General features: G+C 46.7%; 1 protein-coding gene across 2 annotated transcripts in view; it reads left to right on the forward strand.

The window, feature by feature from the left end:
* ROR1 (receptor tyrosine kinase like orphan receptor 1) overlaps positions 1-15,893 on the forward strand; it is a 147,138-nt gene that overhangs the window by 99,100 nt on the left and 32,145 nt on the right. For both annotated transcript variants that reach the window (XM_032118015.1, XM_032118016.1), the window contains exons 2-4: positions 480-551; positions 11,991-12,278; positions 13,725-13,755. In XM_032118015.1, coding sequence (XP_031973906.1) covers positions 480-551; positions 11,991-12,278; positions 13,725-13,755 — 391 coding nt within the window. The remainder of the gene's footprint in view (positions 1-479; positions 552-11,990; positions 12,279-13,724; positions 13,756-15,893) is intronic.

The raw sequence follows: 15,893 nt of genomic DNA on the forward strand, positions 1-15,893 counted from the left end.
GGTTCAGATCAGTCCTTCCAGCCCCTGTTTCCAGGAGTTTTCATACAAGTAGCCCTGATAACTTCAGCACATAAATCACATCCCTTCTCATGCACATGGGTTTTCAGCATTCAAATGGCTTGTAAATATTGATAGATAACACCTTCAGCAGCCTCTCAGCACCGTGTTTCCCTCAGCTGTTCCACTGCAGAGTCATTCTACCTCTATAAAACCTGTGGAGAGGTTTTAGGGTGGGTCAAGTCCATCCCAAAGATTGGCTGCTTAATTAGCACGAGGCCTCCCAGTGAACAGCATTGCAAAACAAACTCCAGCCCTGGCCCGCTGCCTTTTCCCCCTTGGCTGCTTCTGCTGCCCAGATGTGTCAGCCTGCCAGCACAGAGCATCAAATCATTTTATTCCTGTGACAGGAACTCAATTCCTGATGATATAGAATCCATATATTAACAGCACCTCTTGGTTTTTCTCTTTTCCCCTTCCAGGAGCGAATTCCTCAGTTGTTGCTGATTTCATGCCCACATTGTCATGGAACATCTCAAGTGAATTAGATAAAGGTAAGAAGGCAGAAAAAAACCCCAAACCACCTGAAATCAGATTTTAAAATCTCAATTTTTCTTGACTTGAACAAATCAGCAAACAAAGGGGGTCGAGGTATTTAAGATAAACCTCATTTACCTTGGGATCCTTCAACATTTAATTCCATGGTTCTGTGATTTCTGGAGATTGCTGCGTTCATTCCTTGTACCAGGAAAATGTTCCACAGGGCAAAAATATTTCGAGATGTTCTGTCACATGTTTTGTGTGGTGGAGCTTGGGATTTGAACTCAAAATTCACAAGCATCAGGCACTCAGTTTGCCCCGATGTGTTTTATTACGAAATTTTGAGGCTTTAATAATACAAAATATTTGCAGGTGGTAATTATGTGTGACTTGGAGCTCTCCAGAAGGTGTATATTGTAAAAAACCGAGAGATTTCTCATTCCCCTTCGTTTTGTAAATTAAGCATTGTTAATTATTTAAGGCAAATTGCTGAGATTCCCTCATTGCAAGGCAGTGGCTGCAGCTCCTGAGTCAAACTTGTCTTTGAGGATGCTCTTAGCCACCCTCATGGGGCAATTTGTCAACCACTCTTTTCATTTGCCGACCATTAACTATTGAGATGGAAATTTCCCATAGTGGAATTCTGCCCCAGATGGTTTTCCCAACTGTTTTTGGCTGTGTTTTGTTAATGTTTTGTTGAACATGTGTTCATAATGTTTGATGTTTATGCATAAATATGTTTTCTGTGCTTAAGGATGAGGAGAATATGTAATTCTGAGGATTTTAGGTTGATTCTTTCAAATCTGCCTTCCCAGCAGGGAAGGAGCAGGACTTTCTGGTGATCCAGGACACTGTGGAGAAGATGAAAGTCAAAGGGTTGGTGGGAAAGGGAGAAAAGCTTGTGGTCATTCAGCAGAGAATTCCCAAATCCCAGCAAATTGCTGCGGGAAGGCGCTGATAGAAGGGATGTCTTATCCCACTGCAGGGCTTCATCCAGGTGCTCGTGGCAGGCCTGGGCTGTGCTCAGGGAACATCCCAAAGCTGTGGGGAAGTGCTGGTGCTTCCCCCAGGCAGGATCATGGAATCACAGACTGGTTTGGCTTGGGAAGGACCTTAAAGATCATCCAGTCCCACCCCACCTCCCACTGTCCCAGGCTGCTCCAAGTCCCAATGTTCACCCTGGCCTTGGGCACTGCCAGGGATCCAGGGGCAGCCCCAGCTGCTCTGGGCACCCTGTGCCAGGGCCTGCCCACCCTCACAGGGAAGGATATTTTCCCAACATCCCGTCTAAACCTGCTCTCATTACTTGTTTCTTTCCTTGTTCGGCAGCTTTCTTTGGTTTTTCAGAAAGTAGGAAATAACTAAGTGGCCTAGAAAATGAAAGTAAAGGCCACAAATCCACTCAAAAGTTTGGAAATGCCAGAGAGAGCAAAGCTTTGGCTTTGGAGAGTCCCAGCAGAGCTGAGATTTCTGTGCCAGCGCTGAGCCCGACCCCGACCTTGGTGATTGAACCATTTCCCACCAACTCCACGGCACCTGTTCTGAGCTAGAGATATTGTCAGAAACAGGTAAAATGAAGTTCCCGGCTTCTAATCCACCTGGAATGCCGCAATTAGCCCGGCTTGGGCTGAATCCCGCATTCCTGGGGGATTACCGGCCCCTTTGCTGGAGCTGATTAGCATTTAGAGTGCTGGCAGCTCCCACACCTCAACACGGATTTACATACGGGATTAAAAGGCGTTTGTGCCCGAAAAGCTTAGTCAGAGGGGCGGCTTCTCCCGGAGCTCCTGCCAGCAAAGGCACGCAGGTTTTGTCTTGTCCCAGGCACCAACAGGGGCTTTCATGTGGGAGCTGCTGCTTCTCCTCAAAGCCTTGGAAACTCCGGCTTGGATAAAGCCAAGCCCTCGGCAGCACACGCTGAGCTGGGCAGTGGAAACCTCAGAGGAGAAAACGAGGCGTGCGCTCGGCTCCCATTTCTTTTGCATCTCAAGGAGTCAACATCCACTTGTCTTGGCTGCTCTCAGCCAGGAGGTCACGCCGGCGTCCCAGTAAAACTCATTTGAAAGCCTGTTAAGTTCACCACATGAAAGTGGTTTCCAGCCAGATTTCCCAATTAAATCCCTGCCCGCTCTAAGTGGCTCCAGCTCTACCTGCTGCCTTTTGGAAATGAGCATCTCCTCCTCTAGTGTGTGCCCTGTGTTGGGGAAGGAGGAACAGCTTGATAATAATATTCTGCATTTTGAAATAATGACTTAATCTGGTGCTTTGCCTCGCTGGGTGAGTTCTGCAGTGATTATCTTACAACTGAGCCCTATTCAGGTTTCAGTTTCTATTAAATAAGCTAAATCGACAGCATTAAATAGTTGCCTGTTTATTCTTTTTAGCAGGAAATGAATTTAAAAGAGATGCAGCCACCCGTGAAGAGCTGTTGAAAGCAACGATTGATGGGAGGGAGGAGGTGGTTTCTCACCAAAACCTTAAAAAAACAAACAAACTGGGCATAAAAAATAAAAAATAATCACTTTTAAAACGGGGGAGATTTAGCTGTGAGCATTTCTCTTTCTTTTCCTACTGGTAAACCATGGTGTGCAGAGGGAATGCCACGAGGGAGAAAGAGAAATGAAAATATGATCCCATAAATAATTCTATGAGGAGAAATAAGGGAAGTTGGGGGGAAAAGGGGGGCTCTGGTGGTGGGAAAAGCCCCATTTCAGCAAGCTGATGGCAGCATGTGAAGCTTCTCACTCCCAAGCTTCCAGTTGAGATGCCCTTGGGCTGGGGGAGCCTGGAGCAGCCCCAGGTGGGAGATGTCCCTTTCCCCCAAGAGGCTGGGGAAAGCCTCTTCCATGTGCGTTCCTACAGGGATTTCTCCTTGGATTTCTCCTTCCCTGTGTGTTGCCTCCACTTCTCTCCCCTCACGCCAAGGGACAAGCTCCTGCTCCAGCTCTTGTTTTGAGAAAGCTCCCAATTTCCCATCTTCTTTTCCTTCTTTACGAAGGTGAAGTTGAGCCCTCCATTCAGCTGCTCCTCTCCCACAAAAGGGATCATGGAAGGAGAGGCTTTTCCTTCCTCCTTCCATCCCATGTTGGTTTATTTACAGAGAAATAGGCCTGGATTGGAATGAGAGCCTATTTACATCTGCTACACTGGAGGAATTGTTTGGGAACTCTTCATCCTTAGGCAAAGATAATATTGGAGTCTTTGCCAGGAAAGAGTCAGCTTTGAAATATTATTTTACCTGTGGGTAGGACTCAGCTCCAGTGGCCGTTCATTCTGCAGGGCTGGTAAGAGAACGATGCTGTCCCTGCAGCTTCCCCTGATCCAGCCCTCCCAGTGCCCCCATTCCCACCTGCAGCCTCCTCCAGAGGCACAGGGATGTGTCCTGGCTGTGGCTGAGCTGGAGCTGAGGCAACTGGGACTGGGATGCAGCACATTTCCTGTTGCTGGTTCCTCCTCCTCCCAGGAGCTTGGTCTTTCAGCTTCCAAAGAAAGCCATTACTGTGAGGTTTTGCCTATTTTCCTTTTCCTTTCATGGCCTATCAGCTCTGGCACACAAGTATTAAGCTTTGGAATGGGTCAGAGCTTGGGAACCATTTCCATTTCCAGACATCCATGGTCCCAAGTCCAGGCTTTGAGCTCCCCACTGCCTCTGTGAGGCACAGAGCTTATGTGGCAGCACTTCCCAGTCCCATGGTGCTCCCTCCACATTCCCTGGAGAGCTTGGCAGCAGGAGTCAGGATTTTACAGTTTGAAGTCCAGCTGGGATTTATCCTTAACATTCAAAGGCATATCAAGGATCCCTTCCCTGGGCTGGTCTGGGGATCCGCAGCAGAGAATGACAGTGGAGGGTCAAAACCAGAGATGGGAGAGGTGCAGCATTTGGGACTGCGTGTCCTGAACTTCCTGGAGATCCTGGTGTGGGCAGAATATTCCCTGGAAGGGCTGGACAACAGCTGCAGCACAGGAGGAGGCCGTGGAAGGTCTGCAGGACATCCTGGGGTGCAGCCTGGCTGCTCATGGAGCTCTGGGGCCTTCCCCAGGGGAAGCTGTGCCACCCTCACTGACAAACCCATGCTGAAGCTGCCACCTTGGCATGTCCTTCCAGGCAGGGAAAGGACTTGGCTGGGAGTTCTTAGAGGGAAAATCTTGGTGATCTCCCAGGGAGAATTTGACTCTTAGGCAAACTACATCCTAAACAACATCAACACAACCAAACGTGGCGAAAACCAGGCGGATCGAGGCCTCCTGCCTTTGGCCCTGGTCCTTTAGAGATTCCAGATTCTCCTTTGAAATCACTGGATGCGAATTTGATACGTGTGCTGAAAGGGGAAGAATTACAGCTTTCACATTCATGCACAATTTACCTTTTTATTTGCCTTTATTATCTGGGGGATATGGGGTAAATCAAGCTCCCCCGACGGGGCTCAGGGTTCTGATTCGATTTGTGGGGTCCTGTTAGTAGCAGGGCAGTAAATTGCTGCTACTTTGTTTGAAAATTTTTTTAGCCACAGTACATTAGCTCCTTTTGTTTGCTTTTCCACTGACGGAGTGCACGTTTTTATTTGAGAATTTGTGTTTCTTGAATGTCTCATTTATAAATAATACAGGGTGTGAAATTCGAAGGTCACAGAACGCGGCCTGAAAATGAAACCACCCTGAGTAACTTTGGGCTTTCACGGCAAAAATCTTCCACAAAAAGCTTCACTTACATCAGATTTTTTATACAATCTGAGTGTGTGCAGTGAATATTGACCATTATACATAAGGTAACTATATATAATAACCTTTTCCTGGCTCATCCAGCTATCTTTGTTTATTTGAAAGATTGATAGATCAGAGGGTCAAGGGACGTGTTTTATTGTACATTTCTGTTCCAAATTTCCTGACATTTTTGGTGGAAAAAAAAAAATAGACCTTTAAAAGGCACAGAAAGGGCTAATAAGAACCAGATCCTAAAGTGATGCTATGTCAAGATGTCAGAAATAACAGCTTTTCTTTGACTCCACAGCATTAATCTTGAGGCACAGACCTTTCCATACACCCTCCCTTTAATGCTGGAGTTTTTCTTTGTGGCTCTTTACTGCAGAGCAGCTTCCAAAGTGACAACAAAACCCCTTGATGGTTTTCAGTAGTTGGCTTTATAGCTGGATGTGGACATTTGTTTACCTATTCCAAATCATGGTTTTTTTTGGTGATAAAGTTTAGAGGTTTCCTACTTGGGCTATAAAACCAGTTCCTGAGTAAAGAAAATCTTCATTTCCCCTCAAGGTGACCTCTGAGACATCTGTCCTTAAACCTCAGAGGTGACTCATGAAAGGAGGGGCAGATGTGACTCTCAAATGCATCTCAAGAGTTCATGGAGGGCAGTGAGTTGTCCAGTTCCCATCTAAAAGCAGTGGGATTCAGGTTCCAGATAATTTTTTGGAAGTCTGGTTTCCCTCCACAAGCCCAGCACCATCTCTAAGCTGCTAATTATCAGAATATAACAATTAATTCTGAGAATCCCAGTGACAGTCACATGGGGAGATCTGAAAAGCCATCGAGCTGTGCCCTGCCTGGTTGAGCTCAGGGAGTTATCCTGGGTGGTACTGAACCCTCTGGATGGAGTCTGGGAAGGGAAAGTCCAGGACACAGCTTCCATGTGCATCCCAGATTGACCCTGCACATCGCTGAGGAAACCCACTGGGAATTAATCTGGGCAAGCAAAGGCAGCAGAGGGTTTCCTTTTGTCTCAAGACTGTTGACATTGGATATTTCCACATGATTATCTGGACTTCTTTAACCCTGATACTCTCCAAGAGTTGCCAAATCACGGGTTGAGTGTGGCATCTCTTCCCTCCCACAGTCACTCCTCTTTTTTATTCATTTAAAATAAGTGACATTCCAAGGGGGAGTTTTCCTTTTACCCTCTTTTAATAACAAGGTCTGGTGATCAGACCCATGGGGAGTTGTTTTCCTTTGTGAGTTATGGGCAGATCCAGCAATCCATGGTGAATCCTTTTCCCAGCAGAGAAATACGTGCCCTGTGCGTGGCCACGCTTCCATCACAAATCCTGCTGGTTCCTTCTTTCTCATGGAGCAGCCAGCAAGCCCCTCTGGCATCTTCAGGCTGGGTGGGCCCTGTGTTGTTGGCCTTCTCCAAAGACAACTATTCCATGTGGAAAATTTCCAAGGGACTGAGCTCAGTGCCGGTGCTGATATTTGTGAGTACGGAGCACGTCCAGGTGTGGCACCACGCTGGACTCATGGACAATCCAAGGCTCTGGATGGAGGAAAATGCTGCTTTCCAGGCTGATACATGAAAGGGGACGGAGTGTGTCAGCCCCTCTGGTGTGGCCAAGAGTTCCTTCCCTTTAGATAAAGGTTTTCAACTCTGTTATCAATCACTGAACGTTCTTTGCAGTCACTGACAGAGACACTTTTGGGCATTTTTCCAGTGCGTGCACTGACAAAGAACCAGGGAGCTGCCAAACCTTTCAGTTCACAAAGAGAATTCAAAGCCAGGTTGGACAGGGCTTGATCAGCCTGGTCTAGTGGAAGGGTCCCTTCCAATGAGCTGATCATTGAGGTCCCTCCCAGCCCAAACCATTCCAGGGTTCCATAAGTGCAACAAGCAGCCTGGAATATTGGCGTCCCACTGCCTTGCTCCAGCCAGGTCAGGTTCTGCTTTCTCTGCTGCAGGTTTGAATCTTCAAATCCAGAATGAAACGATTTCTCCAGGCCAGCAGCTGGAAAAGGTGTCCCTACAGCTGCTTGAGGAAAGGTCTGGAGATGTTCCTTTGCAGAGAGCTGTGTTGTTTCCCACCTGTAATGGAAGGAACTTGGCGCACCAGCCTCTCTGGTGCACCTGGATTAAAGCTGGTTTAGGCTTGAGCAGAGACTTTTAATTTTAGCTTTTCTTTGAATATTCCGAAAGATCAGAGGGGCAGAAAGAGAAGGAAAAATGAAACAACAACTCTTCTCATAAAATGACCCTTCCAGGGTCTAATCCTGCATCCCCATCGTGCTTTAAACACCTTGTGAAATCAGAAACATGCAGCACACACGGTGCTGGGGGGAAAGGTCTCGCTGTGGCCAACAAACTCCTCCTGCAAGCCAAGAGGGTGTTACTGCTCTAAGATGTGTCTGTGGTAATTTAGGATAGAGTAACTGTGTGGTCACAGAGCAGATTAACATTCCTTGGCCGGCCAGGATGAGCTTTTATTTTGAAAGCCACCTGGGTTCCACTTAAAAGCAGTAGAATAGTGGAGGATTTATTAGGACTGGGCAGGCTCCTATTTAACAATGTCAAGGCAGAGCTGTGGAAATACAGACACTTTTCTTCTTTGGAGACGTGCAACGCTCTACATTTCGTCCTTGCACAGCTGTTGCTGCTCTGTAACATCAAACCAGCACAAAGTTTGGCCATGAAGAATACCTAATATTTGGGTTTTATATGCAGTGTCTCCAATTTATGCGCTCAGAATCAGGAGGATGACTTATGATGTGTTGTGTTTGCCTTGGCAACGGCTCAAACCCAGAAATATATTTCAGGCTTGGCTTTCCAGATATTATCTCAAGTCATTTAAAAGTTCATTATAGGGCACCCGCTAGTGCTGCTCTAGTAAAGGGGCTGTCAGCATTTTTCAAGGGTTTATAACTCAGCCATTAAAAAAAAACCTCTCTGTGGGCTGAAACTTGGCATTCAGGGTCTAGGCCCAGCAGTAAATTGTTTTTACAAATTAAAAAAAAATCAGTTTGACTATTATTAAATTATAGGTGGGCTAAATTTTATTTAGAACTCTTTCAGGCTATTCTCCCGTACTCCTGTAAATTAAAACGTTTCCCAAATGTTTTTATAGAGTGCTACTCTAAAATATGGACAGGCTTTTGTTCTGTGCTTGAAACCCTGAGATTTAACTTAAAATATAATAACAGTGCTTATCCCAGCATAGCACTTTTCACCTTCAAAGTGCTTTATGAGCATTATCTCATTAATGTACATAGCAGCCTCCCCATGATGTAAGAGGGATTATTATCCTCACTTTATGGCTGGAGACATCGAGCCAAAAGGTTTAAGGGTGTTTTTAAAAGGCCTTAGTTGCACAAATCCCATGTGAGCTTTAATTGGCTTTGGGTGTCTACTTCCCTTTGGCTCTTCTAAAAATCACAACTGAGCTGATTCACCCAAGACTGCTCAGAGCCAGGATTAAACTCAGACTTTCCAAAGGCCGGTGCCACCAGCCTGGTTCATTCCCAGTACACAAGGACTGTCCTTTTTCTAAGAAATTCTTCTTTAGGTCAGGGGGAGTCAACTCCATCTGGAGAGCTGCTGGATGGCAGGAGACTGTCAGATTAATTATGGGGAAATGGTTTGGGTTGGAAGGGACCTTAAAGCTCATCCCGTTCCGTCCCTGCCATGGGACACTTTCCATTATCCCAGGTTGCTCCAACCTGGCCCTGGACACTTCAGGGATGGGGCAGCCACAGCTGCTCTGGGAACACCGTGCCAGGGCCTCCCCACCCTCCCAGGGAAGAATCACAGAATTCACACAGAATTTCTCCTTTGATGGGCTTTGGAAGGTGCCAGAGACAATAAAAATACAACCAGGCTTCTCTCCAGCCCCTCCACACCAGGCAAGGGCAGCGATGGATGAGTTTTGTGCATGCCAGGGAAGGGATGCTCATCATTTTGTGTGCCTCTGTAGCAATCCAAGGTTTCTTGGGAGTTCATTTTTCATTCCAGAACTGCTTTATCCATGAGAAACATCTCACACAGCTCCCAATGGCTTCAAACCTGCCCTGTTTAAATCTCATCTCAGGTGAGCTGCTTGATCTGGTTTATGATTCAGATGCTAAATTTATGGATTTGAGGACTAATCTAGGGTGAGTTTAGCAGATGATTTTGTTTTAGTGTTTCTGCAGCAGCTCATGGAGGAAGGTGGAGAACAATTAGAGGAGTCAGCAGCTGCTGAGGCTGAGGCCACTTCTCTTGGTCCCTACAGAGAAGTTGCCCCATAGCTCTTGTGTTATATCCACACTTTTTCACTGACTTACGATTTCTACTGATACATCAAAATCCAGGCTTTGGAAACCTGCCCTCCATCCTTACTCCTTTATTTGCTTCTCCTTTATTCCTCAGGATCTTTAAAACATTCTGCTCACTGTGCTGTTTGTCAGCCAACCCATCCCAGGGCTGTGTTTCTCTCCCTGTTAGGCTGGAGATGACGGAGGCAGTCTCCAGAACATTATCAGGAATTGTATGAACGGCTGCAGTACAGAAATGTTACATTGGGTAATTAACTGTGGTTCTGCAGTCCCAGGCTGTTAGCAGGGCTTTATTAAACCCAGGTTGTGCAGAGAGCCCAGGAATCCATGAGCTGGCTGGAACTCTGCTTCCCAGGGAGGGTGTTAGGATGGCAGGGCAGGAACATTCCTCGGGATGGAGCTTGGAGAAGTGGTCTGGGGAGCCGAGGAGCCACCGGACACCCCTGAGAGAGACTTTTGACCCTGTTGTCTGTCCTCTGCCCTTTTAACCCCATCCACAGATTTCCTAAATAATTGGATCCATGGGAGTGTAGGAACAGCTGTACTTCCGTAGAATCATGGGATGTTCAGGTTGGAAAAGACCTTTAAGATCATCGAGTCCAACCACCACCATGTTCACCACTAAACCATGTCCCCAGGTGCCACTTCCACACATTTTTTAAACCTTTCCAGGGATGGTGACTCCACCACTGCCCTGGGCAGCCTGTTCCAATGCTTTACAACTCTTCCCATGAAAAGTTTTTCCCTGATAGCCAATCTAAACCTCCCCTGGTGTAACTTGAGGTGGTTCCCTCTCATCCTGCCCCTTGTTCCCTGAGAGAAGCACAGTTTCACACCTGCACATTCGAACTTAATTGAAAAAATATATGTGGAAAAAAAATATCTGTGGGCAGGGCCTCTGTGCCAAATGTTTGTCCCAAATGGCTCCTGGGACCAGGTGAGGACAGGGACGCCTTGTTCAAAGTGCTGTGCAAATACAGGGTAAGCTGTGTGCTAAACAGATTGAAAACAAAGGCAAGAGATACTGCTCCACACAAACCATAATGAAGGGAGGAGCTGGGCAAGCCGAGATTACCGGGAATAATTAGGGAAGTGGCTTACTCAGGCAGGCTGGGTGGCTGAGCTGGTTTGGAACGTGCTAGAGGGTTTTTTCACACTTTTGGGAAGGCTTCTTGCTGGAGTTAACTCCACATGGACCTGAGAGTGGTGGAGCAAAAGCAGCACAGCACCAATTCGGGGATTCCCCCATCCCTGGAAGTGTCCAAGGCCAGGTTGGATGGGGTTTGGAGCAACCTGGGATAGTGGAAGGTGTCCCTGCCCATGGCAGGGGGTGGAACTGGATGAGCTCCAAGGTCCCTTCCAACCCAAGTAATTCTGTGATTCCGAGTTCACTTACTGGTTCTGGCTTTTCTTGACCTCCTGGTTTGGCTCTGAGAGTTCAGGAGCCGGATGCAGTTGGGATTTCTCATTCCTTGGCCACCCTGCTGGGACAGCCAGCAGCTGATAATGGCTCTGGGCACTAATGACCACCATTAGGATTGAACCTCTGACGTGGAGATGAAAGCCTGAGGATTCCATTCCCAATCCATCTCCCTCCCTGCCTTTAAAGAATTTAATTAAATGGTGCATACAGTAACTGGGAATGGGCCTCTTCCTGAAGGATGCCCGGTGAAATAGCCCTTGACAGGAGAAGGCAATGCTCAGGAATGGACTGGGAGAGATTCATCTTCGTAATTTTAATTTAATTTGATTTTTCAGTCATGAGCCCTATTTCAGATTGAAGGTAATCTTCAGTACTCTTAGTATTGGAAATACTGAGTGAGAACAAAGTCTCCTTTTCCCAGTATGATCCTTATTCCTCATCTCTGCAGTTGGTGCTTACAAAATCATGGATAACATGGTCTGCTCTGCTCTGCTCGCCACTGAAAATGGCTTGGAGACAGGATCACAGAATCCTGGAATGGTGTGGGTTGGAAGAGACCTGAAAGCTCATTCCATTCCAACCCCAACACCTTCCACTATCCCAGATTGCTCCAAGCCCCATCCAGCCTGGCCTTGGACACTTCCAGGGATCCAGGGGCAGCCACAGCTTCTCTGGGTAACAGGATTTTCGCTTCTGAATGATTCCTTTCATATATTCCTATATTTTGTGGATTCTAGCATGAGCAGAGGCAGGTCAGCATCAAAATGAACAACTGGAGTTCTGAGATGTTCTTCATGTTTATTGGTTGGGAAAAAGAGAAGAAAAAAGGGAAGCAGTGTTTTTCCTGTGCTGAATGAAGCCAAATAGGAGATGTTAAAACAGCAGAGGGAAACCTGACATCCACTTCCTTTGTGTCCCTTCCAAAGACAAGCAGGAGCTTTCTCCACACTGACATTCCCTGCTCTGGAGTTCGTCATTCTCCTTCTTTTCTCTCCAATCCCAGATTATTTCCTGACGTTGGATGAACCCATGAACAACATCACCACCACCCTTGGCCAGACGGCGGAGCTGCACTGCAAAGTCTCTGGGAACCCCCCTCCCACGGTCAGGTGGCTGAAGAACGACGCTCCCGTGGTGCAGGAGCCTCGCAGGATCTCCTTCCGAGCCACCCCCTATGGATCCCGCCTGCGGATCCGCAACCTGGACACCACCGACACCGGCTACTTCCAGTGCGTGGCCACCAACGGCAGGAGGACGGTCTCCACCACCGGGGTGCTCTTTGTAAAGTTTGGTGAGTTTTCTCCTCTTAAGCTGTTCCAACTCTCACTTAGGAGAAAGAGTTTGTCCAGGGAAAATCAGCGCACTGCTGTAGTGGTATCATGGAATTGGTCGGGATGGAAAAGCCAAATTTGTTAAACCTATTAAACCCAGGTTGTGCAGAGAGCCCAGGAATCTGTGGGCTGGCTGGAACTCTGCTTCCCAGGGAGGGTGTTAGGATGGCAGGGCAGGAACATTCCTTGGGATGGAGCTTGGAGAAGTGATCTGGGGAGCTGAGAAGCCATTGGAAACCCCTGAGAGAGGCTTTGGACCCTGTTGTCTGTCCTATAAGGGCTGGGATCTCTGCCCTTTTAACCCCATCCACAGATTTCCTAAATAATTGGATCCATGGGAGTGTAGGAACAGCTGTACTTCCATAGAATCATGGGATGTTCAGGTTGGAAAAGACCTTTAAGATCATCAAGTCCAACCATCAACCAGCGCAACCTCCATGTTCACCATCAAACCGTGTCCTGGGTGTCACATCCATGTTTTCTGAACAGTTGTAGGGATGGTGACTCCACCACTGCCTTGGGCACGCTGTTCCAACAGTTTTGGAGGAGAAATTCTCCCAATATCATACCTTAACCTCCCCTGGTGCAACTTGAGGCCAATTCCTCTCCTCCTGTCCCTGTTCCCTGGGAGCAGAGTCCGACCTCCCCTGGGCTGCCCCTTCCTGCCAGGGACTTGTGCAGAGCCACAAGGTCCCCCCTGAGCCTCCTTTGCTCCAGGCTGAGCCCCCCATTAATACCTGGGTGGATTCAGACCAGAGGAGAAAAACTCCTTTATTCTGGAGTGCCTGAGTGACCTCTGTGTCTGGTGAGTGAGAAATTTCAGCTGGCACTGCAGACTGAGGGCCTGTGATGAGACACATGTATACCTGTCAGGGAAAATAAGCACTCATTCTTGCAAGTTTATATTGAGATAACTGCCTTCAAAGCTGATCCTACCACTCAGAAGATTCCAAACAAGAAACAGGTTTTGTGTGTCTTCTCCTCCTCCACGGTCAGGGGGAAATAATTCACTGAGATGAAGATATTTGCACACAGTCCTGGTTAATCCTCTTTGGAACTGGACAAATAACACACAAAGGATGATGAATGTGATGAGTTTCGTAGTCTTTTTTCATAAATCTCCCATGTTTTCTGATTTCTGGTAAGAAATTCATCATTAGATGTTCTCCTAAGGCAGTTTCAAGAGGAGGGTGAGTTCCTCACCTGTTTATTGTCCTCGTGTTGTGTTCTGCAGCCAACACAGGCTTGTCTTTGGTACTGAGGGGCTGCCACTCCTCTGTTCAGCTACATAAACCACAGCCAGCATGACAGGCTGGTGCTTTTATCTTTTAAAAGGTTTTCAAAAGCTCCCTGCTTGCTACCTCGCCGTAACTCATCACGCTGTTTTTCTTCTGTCACTTTTCCAGGTCCCCCGCCAACAGCAAGCCCGGGATCCTCGTAAGTCCTTTCATGTCTCTTGTGTGCATTCATTAATCTTGCATTTCAGCAGTCAGAAGTTCATTTGTCATTTGGTGTGACAGGAGCACTTTTGCATTCTGCTTTAAGTCAGTAATTTATTATAACTGAGTTATCTGTCTCACAGTTACATTTTCATGTTATCGTGTCAACTCCTATTTCTTACCCCAGACTTCTTAATTTCCAATATTATTACCTTTAGATCCTCTGGTGCCTTCAGTCTGTGAAGTGATTTCAGTGCACCTACAGGTACTTCATCCATGTCATAGCCCAAGCTGGAAAATATTTATCACTGCAAGCAGATTTTACTACCCAGGGGCTTCTTGCTGATTTGAAGGGTCGTAAACTGTGTCTGTATCTCTCTGTACCTGCATTAGTAAACTGTCTGAAACCTGAGGTTTTAAAGATTGAGTAGGTGGGTGGGAGCAGTGGCTGTTTGTACCACAACTCCCTGTGTCCTGCAGCTCAGGTTTGGCCCCTGCTGCTGGGTCTGAGCACTTCCCACGTTGTATTTTGGCAGTGGAGCTTCTGTTGTGGGCAGTTTTTGAGAATATTCACTTTTATCTCTAATTTCAAACTACCTGATCAAACCTGCTCACCTGTTGCAGTCCCTTAATCCTTATTTCAAGTGTGATCTCCAGCTGTCCTGAGGTTTGGAAGCAGTTCTGTGGTGCTGTGTCCAGTTTATTCACATCTCACATTGTGGAAGAATATTGAAAATCCACCTCTCCTCATGAGGGGAGAGGAGCACAGAACCAACTAAAGCAGAAAGTTAATCTATTAATGCAATTAATGTGATAACAAAGGATGCAAAAACCTGGGGATGTGAATTTTCCTGGCTCCTTATGGAAGATCTTTCATGAGCTATTGCAGAGGATATAAATGAGGAGAAGCCTCTGACCACAAAAGGATGTTGTAGGATGCCCTCTAATGGAACAGCCGAAAATGTGGTTTTATCTTCCCTTGTGAAGGTGCCTGCCGTGGAATCCTGGAGTTTGCTTTGGAAGGGGAGCTCTTTGCTGGAATTTCAGCTCTCTTTGGTGGTTGTGGTGTTCTGGGGAGGGAGGTTTCCTGCTGCTGTGGGATTCGGGGGCTGTTGGGCTCTTCAGCAGTTTGGAGACTTAATGAATGAGGTGAAAAAATGGGGATTTTGTGCTGCTCCCACCTAGTTTGGGGTTTCTGAAATTTGTGGGGTTAAACAACACGTCCTTGGTGGTCAGAACCCGCGTGAGAGCAGTGTGAGCACAGAAAGCAGAGAGCTGGGCTGGAGTTCCACTGTCTAGAGCACTCAGGATTGCCTCACTTTTTTAAAACAAAATATATTTGGGAGCCTTTTTTCCCATTTTTCCTTTCTGGCAGGGTTTTGGTGGTTTTTTGCTGCCCTTCAAAAAAAAAAAAAAAAAAAAAAAAAAAATACCACAACTTAACCAGCTAAAATACACAGAAAGGATGTGAAAAGGTGAAAAGAAGGAAAAGAAAGGGAAATGTCCTCTTTAGTAGTTGATTATATAGCTGTGCCTTATAATTTTGTAACCAAAAAAGATATTTAATCACACTTCAGTTGAATGTTGTGAAATGCAGGAGGGAAATTGCCTCGAATTCTGGTCCTTTGTGTTTGCTGCTCCTTCCATGCAAAGAAAATCCTGGGGATTGGATTGTGTGACTCCCATGTCTTCTCCCTGTGCAAGTTGAAAAATGAATTTGTAGCAATGAAATTAATTTTTCTGCTTTTTTGTGTGAAAACCAAGCCCAGCTGTGTCAGTTTCAAGCTCCAGGGTGAGAGATGAAGCACCTGGTTGACCTCTCTCATCATCCTCCCTCTGGGGAAACACTTTCTTTGGGAATAGTCTGGAAGCTGGGTCATAAAATTCGGAACCTGGGCCTGCTTTTCCCGTGTCTTTATCAGTCAGCCACGAGTGGAAGGTTCTGTTCATTTACAGATTTCCTTTGAGGATGGTGTTTTTAAAAATACCCACTCACTCAGCACTTTTCCTTCCAGAATTTACAGGTGCAGAGCTCTGCCCCGATGTGATGGCAGCAAAACAGATGGGCCACGTGTAAATGGGAAGGTGAAACGATGATTTCTTGAAAAGGAGACAGGCAGGGGTAGATAACACAGC

Source organism: Corvus moneduloides, chromosome 9 (genome assembly GCF_009650955.1).
Source record: "Corvus moneduloides isolate bCorMon1 chromosome 9, bCorMon1.pri, whole genome shotgun sequence".
In the NCBI taxonomy this organism is placed as follows: Eukaryota; Metazoa; Chordata; class Aves; order Passeriformes; family Corvidae; genus Corvus; species Corvus moneduloides.